We start from the raw sequence: 9,655 nt of genomic DNA, 5'->3' as shown, positions 1-9,655 counted from the left end.
GGTTTCCGGATTGCAGCAGGAACATCCTGTGTTTCAGAATGTGCCCATGGCCTCATGTCCTGTTCCTGGCCACAACTGAAACAGCCCGACCCTACTGTATTTACAGTGTCCTTTCATGTATTTATATATATTGATAATATTCCCCCTGAGTTTTCATACAGTCCTTTTTCTACTTACATTCAATTAAGTATTTTTCTCCATAGGAGTCCCTGATCTCAGGAGTCAGTCTGTTCCAAAGTCTTAAGAGGTTTCTCTGGATAACATCTGAATTAGCTACTTCTGCCTTAAAGAAACCATGCTCAACAATGCTTACTTTCACTCCAAAATGCTGCATCTCTATCCTAGAAGAAAAAACCCAGTAACCATCCCTGGCCATCCAATAATGGAATAACCATTAAGCACAAGTAAGTTGAAAGTCTATTACATAAATTAATATTTGAGACTTTGATTCTTATCTTGAAATGTCAGAATAATTTTGAGCTGTCCAATTTAGCTTCATAGCAGTGTATCTGTCCTGTAAAAGTGCAGCAGGCAATTAACTAAAAAATGATTAAAAAGTGATTAAATGTTGGACAGTTTTAAGTCTCAGCTTGACAGGGTGCGGAGCCATGTCATATAAACTATAGTAGTACCTAGAAAGGTTGGAGCAGATGATCCTTGGGGTCCCTTCCAACCTGACATTCTGTGAGTCTATATAATGTTAGTGTAATAAAGGTTAGTTTGTTTTCTGGTAGTGTGGTTCCTTCTGTGTAATTTTGAGTTGCAATGCAACTCCTTTGGGATGAAAACTCTTTGTCTTGCTGGGCAGCTCAAGAGATCCAGGCAGCTGTGCTCCAAAGTGAGCAATGGAATGGACCACGTGTACATTAGCCATTAGGTTATATTTTCTTGGGGCATAGACTTTTTATAAGCATTCATAATGGTTTGCAAGCATCTTTCCTAGCCCTTCTCAAGACTTGACTTGCTGGGCTAGGCCTTAGCCTTCTCAAGACAGTACAACAAAACTGGCTTCAGGGAATGAATTTTCTGTTGTTAGAAGTGCCTTTGGTAAAGTGGTTGCTGCCTGGAATTGTCCAGCTCAGATTGATATGGAGCATCAGAGCAAAATAAAATGGGTTGTAAATGGGCAAGTTCAGCTCGCCCAGGAAACTCTGGCTGTCTGACCAGGCTCTACTGTTGATTTAATTTTTTTATGCAGTGAGTTCCTAGGCTTGAAAGCTGCATGCTAGCTATTAGTTCATGTTATGAAAGCTTCTCCCAGTGCAGTTTCCTGGTAGGTCTGTTTATAGTACTGGAGATTGAAATCCCAAACAAGTGACCAAACATCCTCTTATTTTCCTTTCTCTTGCCTTTTAGGCAATATTTGCAGAGAGAAAACAAGAGGCAAAACCACAGTCACCCTTCCTCAGCACATCTGAAATCTGTTCTTGGATTCATCCATGTTCTTCTAGTAACCTACCGTAAGGTGTCAGAGAAAGCTTCCACACCACATTTGGACAGACTGTAGACACCTCCTGCAAAGGCCATGAGGCCTTTGGCATTAATTAGATTGATTACTCTTCCCTCAGCTTTTTTCAGAAGTGGGAGAAGCTTGAGTGTGATTTCAATCAATCCCAGCAGACTAACATCCAGCACGGAGTGGAAGTCTTCAATGCTCAGCCAGTCAGTGGGTGCTGCAGATGCTGTTCCTTCAGCATCACTCACCAAGCCAAAAAGCCCTAGGAGGAATACAAAACCATTTATGTTGTTATGTGGCAATAGGTTACCCTAGAGTTCCACCCATCGCATTGGGAACCAAGTGTAGAGTCTGAAAAAACTTGAGTGAGATGAATACAGTTGTCTGGTGTTTACTTGCAAGATATACTCTCTACACCTGGCAAAATCTGCTAAAGAACTTAGGCAATTACTCTAAAAAGAGCATGTGTAAAGCATTAGTGGAAAACTATTTCAGCTGGAGATGTGGGCCACCAATACTGGGCTTTATTATCCAGATCCACTCAAGCATGTGGGCTCCTAATATGTACCTACATTCTAATGAAGTAAAATTGTCCACATGAATGTGGAGATACTGATTTTTCTGGATTGGGGTCTAAAGGTCTGAGCCAGACGTGTGGAATTAGTGCTTCTAAAAATGTTACCTTAACCCTGTGTTTTGATAATACTGCTTTACTACCTTATAAATTACTTGAGGAACTTCAGATAAATAGTGACACTTCCAAGAGTTTGTTGAGGACAGCCTGTGCCTAAAGGGAGGGGCTGAAAGTCCAGCACTCAGCGTCCATAAAGAGTTTCTCAGACTGAGGTGACAGTGCTAGCAGCAGTTACCCCGATTGAGAACGTGTGGCCTTCCACAAGCTGGTAGCGAGACCCTGCTGGTGGAGGTAAGCACTAATAATTATGTTGTCCTTGGCCTCTGGAACTGTCCTGATGAGGCCAACAGTGTTTTATGAGCTTGAAAGAGAAAGTCCTACTAGTAGAAGATATATTTTTTTTGTTGTTTAACTAATTAATTACCAACCCTATTGATTATTTGGTATAACTGTGTGCTACAGCTCGTAGCTGCAGTGCTGTGATCCTCTTTGGTGGCCCATAAAAATGTCTAGTTTGAGCTATTAGTGCTGAAGAAGAAACATGTATTGCCAGTGTTGGATGTATTTATTGTGCAGATCTTTTTATCACCCTTTGTCAAGCCAACTCTTGCTTTTTAACTGCAGTCACAGGTATCCAAGGACAAACTTTTCCTATTAGACAAGTGCTCAGAGGTGTATGATAGCAGGAGTGAGAGTTACCTAAAGCTGGCTGAAATGAAAAGTGTTAAAGTTACAGTAAGTGCAGTTGTTGTGTGCATTGTGAAAGCCAGATTTTCTTGGCTATGCAAAAACACTCTTCTGCTTACTAGAAGAGGGCTAAAGAAGATCGGCACTAGTCGTTTTTAGTTGGGTGGGCTTTTTTTTTCTCTCAATAAAGTTGTTTATGGTACCAGTTAGCCCTTCCTCCAACTGAGATTCTTCAACTGCACTAAAAAGAGTCTGAAAAACACAGCTGGGGATGATCTGGTTTTAATAGACTGAGCAACTAGATTTTTAGGCACCTGTAGGTGAAAGCGAGGGGAAGCCCAAAAGCATTGGTGGAAAGAGTCACTTTGAACTGAGAAATGACAGAACTGAAGAATGAATGTGCTTCATAAATAAGATGAAAAAAAGCATCTGCAGAGAGTGGAGAGGTACCACAACTTCTAGTAAGACCAGATTTGCTGATATTGAATAATTTTTCTGGGAAATTACCTTACCCTTTCCAGCGGTCTCCCTGGTCACAAACAGCACAGCCCTGGCAATGCTGTTGGAGTCAGCTAAGTTCAGGTTCACTGTCTTCAGTGAGAGTGAGGAGCAGGACCGTTGCTCTTGGCCTCCTTTTTCTGTGGCACATGCAGCAATGACACAAAATCCCCTTTTGTCAAGCCATTTAGCCAGCGAGTTCCCAAGTCCAGTGTCACAGCCCATTATGAAGACATGCTTTTCACTCAGGTTTCTCACTCTCTGATTGTCTCTGATGAGCCAGTAAATGAGAAGACAAAGTACGGAAGCCAAAATTGCTATGTGCAGAGAGTCTGCAAGTGAGAGCTACAAGCAAATAAGTTAATGATCTAGAAATACAATGAAGGAAATGCGCTCAGCCAACCCCCAACTTCCTCAGACATAATTCCTGTAAGTGGCTTTGGCACAATGTGACTGAGATCCATAAATAAAAGGTGCCTTGGCAAAACTTTCCCTATCCTCCTTTTCAATAGATTTCCACTTTTCAAGCTTTGCTGACCAATCTTTCTGGTCAGCCCTGTTCTTTCAGGATATTTCAGTCTGACAGGAATGACTGCATCATTTCTCACAGTAGTATCTGGGTTTTGTTGTGGACCTAAGTGATTATTTGTGCTAATACTGGGGAGAGGAATTCCTCTGGGAAGAATGATGATCTTTGACCATCTCTATGATGCCACCCAGGCTGCTCTTCTATCTGTAGTATGGAAGCAGAGTGGCTCCAAGAAAAACCAGAAAAACCTAAGCTGTAGTGGTGGGTCTGGTGACTAATTTTTTGTGTGATTTGTGTTGCGTGATGGTGAGTGATCTGCTGTCCACCCCTTAGATAAGGTAGATTTTGGGGCAGTGCCTTAGTCTTGTGTCTCCTTCCTCATTGCCTGTTTAGCATGGATATACAAGCGTTGTAGAATACATTAACTAGAGAGTGTATTTGTATAAAGAAGAGGGGAATGTATGGAGATGTTGCCCTCAAGAGAAAAGCACTGATTTCCTAATTGAGGAAGATACTGTTTGCTTATTACAAAAAAATGTAATAAGTGTAGAATATAGTTCTTGCCATGTAAAATTTTTGTGATTTTTTTTTTTTTTCTGTCTTTCTATTTGTATTTTTGGCTTGTGCAAAAATTAAACCAAAATAACTCATTAAAACAAATATTTATGGGAAGGCTTTGACATCCTGTCAAAGAGAAACCTAGGCTCTAGTTACCTATATATATGCAGAGCTGTAGACATCTGGCCTTTAAAATGTGATTGTATTCAAAGAATGAAGTGATACTTAAAAAGAAAGCTTGTTACTATTTTTGCATTGCAGAAGTATTCAAAAAGGAAGGGATCTTCCCTATCTCAAAGCTGTCTGAAGTTAAGCATTTTTTTTGTGTAGCATCCTTGCTACCTTAAGATCTGAATACTAAAGGAAGCCTAATGTATTAGGCCTGGTTTCTACTAGCCTTTGTGCTGTGTTCTTCCTACTGAGTTCATGGAATGATTTGGATTCTGAAATTTGCTGCCACCTCACCAGGTAGGAATGGAAGGAATCTCAGGATCTGATAGTGAATGAATGTTGCAATGTCATTAAATAATTAAATTATTCACATAGCTGATAAAGGATAACAAGTGACAACATTCCTTGCCCCTTAATGATGTTTTTTAATAGGTGGGTGCCTCAGTAGCCATCAGTATGGACTTGTGAGCTACTGGTTAATGCTCTCTGTCTTTAAAATGATAAGTGCATATTATACATAGATAAGAATTTGCTTTCCTTCCACTGCAATCTACAGGGAGGCTACCAATGAATTTTTGGGATGTTAGAGTGGTCCGTGGGCTGCACTGCTTATTTTAGCCACCCATGTCACTTTTGAGGCTCACTTGATGTGAGGCTGTTCTGATGCTAGAACCTCTAATTCAGGTACTTTTTCTTAGATACTTGTGTTTTTTTGCTGTGAACGTCTCTGTTAAGTCTGACAAGGATAGCATTGTTCCTGAATGTGTGCCCTTTGGAATCATCTTTGTAATGTTTCACTGAGTTGGTGACATTTATTTTCTGAGAGGACTCATAGAGGGTGCTCTGTGTCATTAAAAGTGTCATTAAAACTGTGTGAAAGAGCTCAGGCTAGTTTAGGCTTCTGTGCTGTAAAATGAAGTCTGAAAACAGAATGTTGCAGCAAACAATCATAGATACCCCTGGTATATCTGCAACCATGTGCAGGGCCATGATGTTTCCTTTGCTGATTTAGAATTTGGAGCTGAGCTTGACACAAAAAGAGGAGTGGCTACAAGCAGGCTCTTGTAACCCCATACCAATAAATTTCAGCAAACTATTCGGCGAGCTAGTGCTGTGATATAATTTTAGGACTCAATTTTTTTTCCCAATACAAAATCAAATAATTAGAGATTTGGAGTAAATAATAACTCAACTGGAAACAGCAGCTGTAGATCACACCCTCCTTCCCTGGCTGTGCTGTAGGGAAGAAGCAATGGGCAGTGAGCTTGTGCTACTAGAGAGCAGGATAAACTTGAAATTGAGCTCTGTGGAGTTTCTGACCAGGATGCCTTCTTGGCTCTTGTAAGAGAAACACTTGGGAATGCTCTGTTTAGTCCTGTGTTTTAGTGTTTAGGTAGAAATAATTGGCACAAGGTGCTGTAAGACAAGGGGCTCAAGTGGCAACAGCCAAGAGGAAAATGCTGTGTGTGGAGCCTCCACTGCTCCTTTCTGCCCTGTCAGCCCTAGGCCAGTGTTCCTCAGCCCATGATCCCTAACCACCCAGTTCTCCCCAAGTACCAGTGCTGCTGCTCCAATAACGTGGACATTTGCTGCTGAGCACCATGCTGGGTTTTAATCTGCCAGTATTTATTCTGCTAGATTCTGTGATTGCTGCTGGAAGGAGTCTGGGGTCAGAATCAAAGGAAACAGCCTCATTTACAGTTTTCTGCTGGTAAAATGGTCTAGTTCTGTCAATATACATTGTTATGCAAAATATTTCTTGTTTGATAATTGTGGAATACTAAAAAAAGCCACTTGTCTTCCAGGGCCATATTGATTTTGAAATTGCTGCCTGGAGGAGCAAAGAGTGTGTTTCCAGAGAAAATGTCAGCATGATATTTTAAGAGTATTGATTTATCTTCATAAATATTGAATTCTGGTTACTAATGTAGCCAGTAAATAGCTAAAGGCAAATTCTACTTTCCATTAAAACTTTTATATTTGCCTGGCAAATTGAGAACTCTTGGGATAGAGTTTGGCTTCTTACACCCAGACAAGTGCCTTTATAAAAGCAATTGATTTTAGAGAAAGAGCACGACTACACTGAGAGCCCTTTAAGATCCTTACATGACTGCAAAATACAGCATCCTTCTGCTTGTCTGCACTAAAGGAAACTGAAGCACATAGACTGTATTGAAGAAGGGTGTTACGGTTCTACTCTTACAGCAACTGTGCTTTGGTAGTCATGCCAGAGAACCTCAGTTTGGGGTAAGGTTTGGAATCTGGATATGCTTTGGATTCTGCTATCTGCCACTGTGCTGGCAGCGCTACCCTCCAGAAGTCAGTGCTCTGCAATGGGTTAGAGTGACCTGCCAGGAGTACTTAGGAAGAACTACCAAGAGGAAATTCAGGGTCTGGGTTTCTTCAGAAATAGCACTCATGTAACACTTCATGGGAGGTTGAAAGGTATCGGACAAGGCTCTGACCGATCACTCATCCTGCCAGACATACAAAGCCCCCTGATCTTCAGTTAACAGATTGAACAGATATGCAGGCACAAATACATCACATCTCCCACTCTTAGGTGAGCTATTGCTGCACATGGAGGACTTTGCAGTTTGTTTTCGTAGTAAAGGTGTCCTTTTTAATGTGCTGTGTAAAAAAATGTCAGTGTGATAATACAGGTTGGTGGCCAACAGATAACTTAAGATCTTCATCGGTATGCCATCTTAACAAAAATACATCTCCAGACTCTCTTACTCAGCACTTTGCAGGGAGATCAACGCAGTACAATGGGGGCTGATTTCTTGGCATGATTGAATCTTTCCATGTGTGGCTTGCACCTCACATTTTTACCACAGCATCGGTAAAAGACCCAGGAAACTAAAAACCTTTAAACTCATATGGTGACTGACTCAGTAGCTCAAAATAAAGGAATAGAGACAAATTCCAGATGTTGGGAGGAATATTTCTCACTAAGTGTTTTATTTAGACCCTGTAGGTGCTTAGATAAGCAGCATTTGCTAAAGTCACTCCAGAAAGGAAGGAACTGCATGTTCTCTTTTCTGTGCCCTTGAAACCAAGTGCTTAATTTGTTCTCTTAGCTGTTCTGCAAATACATACAAAGAGTACTACTCACTATAATGACAGAAATTAGTTCTGTTTTTGTGCCATTACTCACATTCTGGGGAGACATCAAGCTCAGTCTGTACCTCCAGATGCTCACGAGTTGCCTTCACCAGTTATTTCCAGTGCCAGAACATAGAAAGAGCCCAAGTCAAACTCATAAGCTTGCTCACCAAGACCCGTATGGTGACAGTTTCCAAAAAAACTCACTGTAAATTATGTCTGGTGGGGCTTCCTGATCACTGTGTGCTGACTGACAAGCACGGCCCCTCTCTCTGCTGTTGATAATGACTCATGCTGTGATGCTTCTCCCAGCTTCTTATTTGCTATTAATCTTCTGTATATGTTCCTTGCCTGCCTATCCTACCTATGTTGTTTAAGCATTGCTGGCTATATATAGTAATCTGCAGAGCCTGGTGGACTGTCAGGTCTCGTTAGGGAGAACTAATCTACTCAGCTGGGAATGACTGATCCGTGTTTTGTCTTGAAACCAGCAGGAGACTTTCCATTGATTTAACAGAGCTTTGTTCAGACCTCTGCCTTTTTTCCTGCATGTGAACAAGTTGTTATTGATATGACTTAATATTTTAAGAGACATCCTTGTGTATGAAAACTTTCAGTGATGAAATTATTTTTTCTAGTCTACAGGCAGCTTTTTGATACTAGAAACAAATCAGTTGCCTATGTAACTAAGCAATGCTTTTCAAATAAAAGCTCAAATTCTACAAACTGTGGAAGCAGAAGCTCTACAGTTCGCATGGGAAAATCTCTTACATATGACTGCTAGGCTGCCTGCTTGTTTGCTCCCTGGCCCAGAGTCTGCTGGGTGCTTCTGATCCAGCTTTGAGTGCTACTGCATGAACATGTAAGCAGAACTGCTTGTCCCCACGCATGCCTCCCATTCACAGTGTTGTGCAGTGCTGGATGCTGTGGGAAGCGAGAAGGCTTAGGCAAAGGCTGTCCTCAACAGCAGAATAAATTAACAAACTTTTTATGAAAAATTATTTGAAAATAACTGAATAAGAAGGAAATTAAAACTGGACAAGCCAAGCAAGGTGGTAGGATGAAGCTGAAAGTGATCTGGCCCCACTGAGTTGACTGGACCATGGCAATGGCAGCCTGTCCCAGACTGGCCATTGACACCTGTCCGGCTACTTCCTGGCAAGAGCTGCAGAGTTGTTAGTTCATCCTCTTGGTGGGCAGCTCTTACCCCTATAGTTTCTTTCCCTGCTTATTTTGGCTTGGGCCTGGAAATACTTGCATCTTTTCCCTTCCTGAGTGCTGGAGCCCGAGCTGTGGTGTTGGTTGTTTCTCTGCTTTCTGCACTCTTGGGGCAGTCAGGAGATGTGCGCAGCTTGCTGGAGATTCAGCAGGTGGCTGGCAGGGATTTCCTCTCCAGCACAAGCCTGGCAGACGTGCCTGCTGAGCCTGCCTAGTCCTGTCTGGTCTGATTCAAATGAATTCAGTGTGGTTTAAAGGACCACAAAAGAGCATTCCACCAGCATGCAGATCCTATTGCAGGAGAACACTTCTCTGGCAGTGTCAAGTCAGGGGTCCTTTGCCACAAAATGTAGGAGAGAAAACCAGAAAAGTAATTTTTCTTTACTGTTTGTTGGCTTTTTTTGGCTTTTTTTTTTTTTTCAGCAAAGTACTTTTGAACTGTAAAAAATAATTTCATAAAGATGAACATATCCTACTTAGTATATTGAAAAACATAAAAATGGGGAATTTTTCCAAGAAATTCCTTTTCTCACAGAGGATTCTCTGACTTGTTCAGAGATCAGTATGAGAAGGAGCTTAACAGAATAGAAACCAAATAAGCAAAATGTGAACTCTCTATGTGGCTTTCTGTTAGAGAGCTTGGCATGAGACAGTCTTGTATCTGCAGAAAGCAGCTCTCGACTGTCTGATTTCCCATTGACTACTAAAGTATATTTCATAATTAAATCCCTGGCTTCTAGGAGTGGGAAAAGTTACCCTGCTTGAAGTGTAACTCTGGGGAAGGAAATTTGGTTCT

General features: G+C 41.4%; 1 protein-coding gene across 1 annotated transcript in view; it reads right to left on the bottom strand.

Annotated features, from left to right (window-relative positions):
- LOC104387527 (retinol dehydrogenase 7-like) overlaps positions 1-5,523 on the bottom strand; it is a 6,460-nt gene extending 937 nt beyond the window's left edge. The window contains exons 1-4 of the mRNA XM_009996297.1: positions 5,491-5,523; positions 3,290-3,620; positions 1,460-1,718; positions 178-341 (exon numbers count right to left, since the gene is read on the bottom strand). Of these exons, the coding sequence (XP_009994599.1) occupies positions 178-341; positions 1,460-1,718; positions 3,290-3,620; positions 5,491-5,523 (787 nt within the window). The remainder of the gene's footprint in view (positions 1-177; positions 342-1,459; positions 1,719-3,289; positions 3,621-5,490) is intronic.
- Positions 5,524-9,655: the final 4,132 nt, after the last annotated feature.

Source organism: Chaetura pelagica, unplaced genomic scaffold, assembly GCF_000747805.2.
Source record: "Chaetura pelagica isolate M959 unplaced genomic scaffold, ChaPel_1.0 scaffold3, whole genome shotgun sequence".
Lineage (NCBI taxonomy): Eukaryota > Metazoa > Chordata > Aves > Apodiformes > Apodidae > Chaetura > Chaetura pelagica.
Note: the sequence above shows the minus strand (reverse complement) of the source record. Positions and strands in the feature narration are given on the sequence as shown.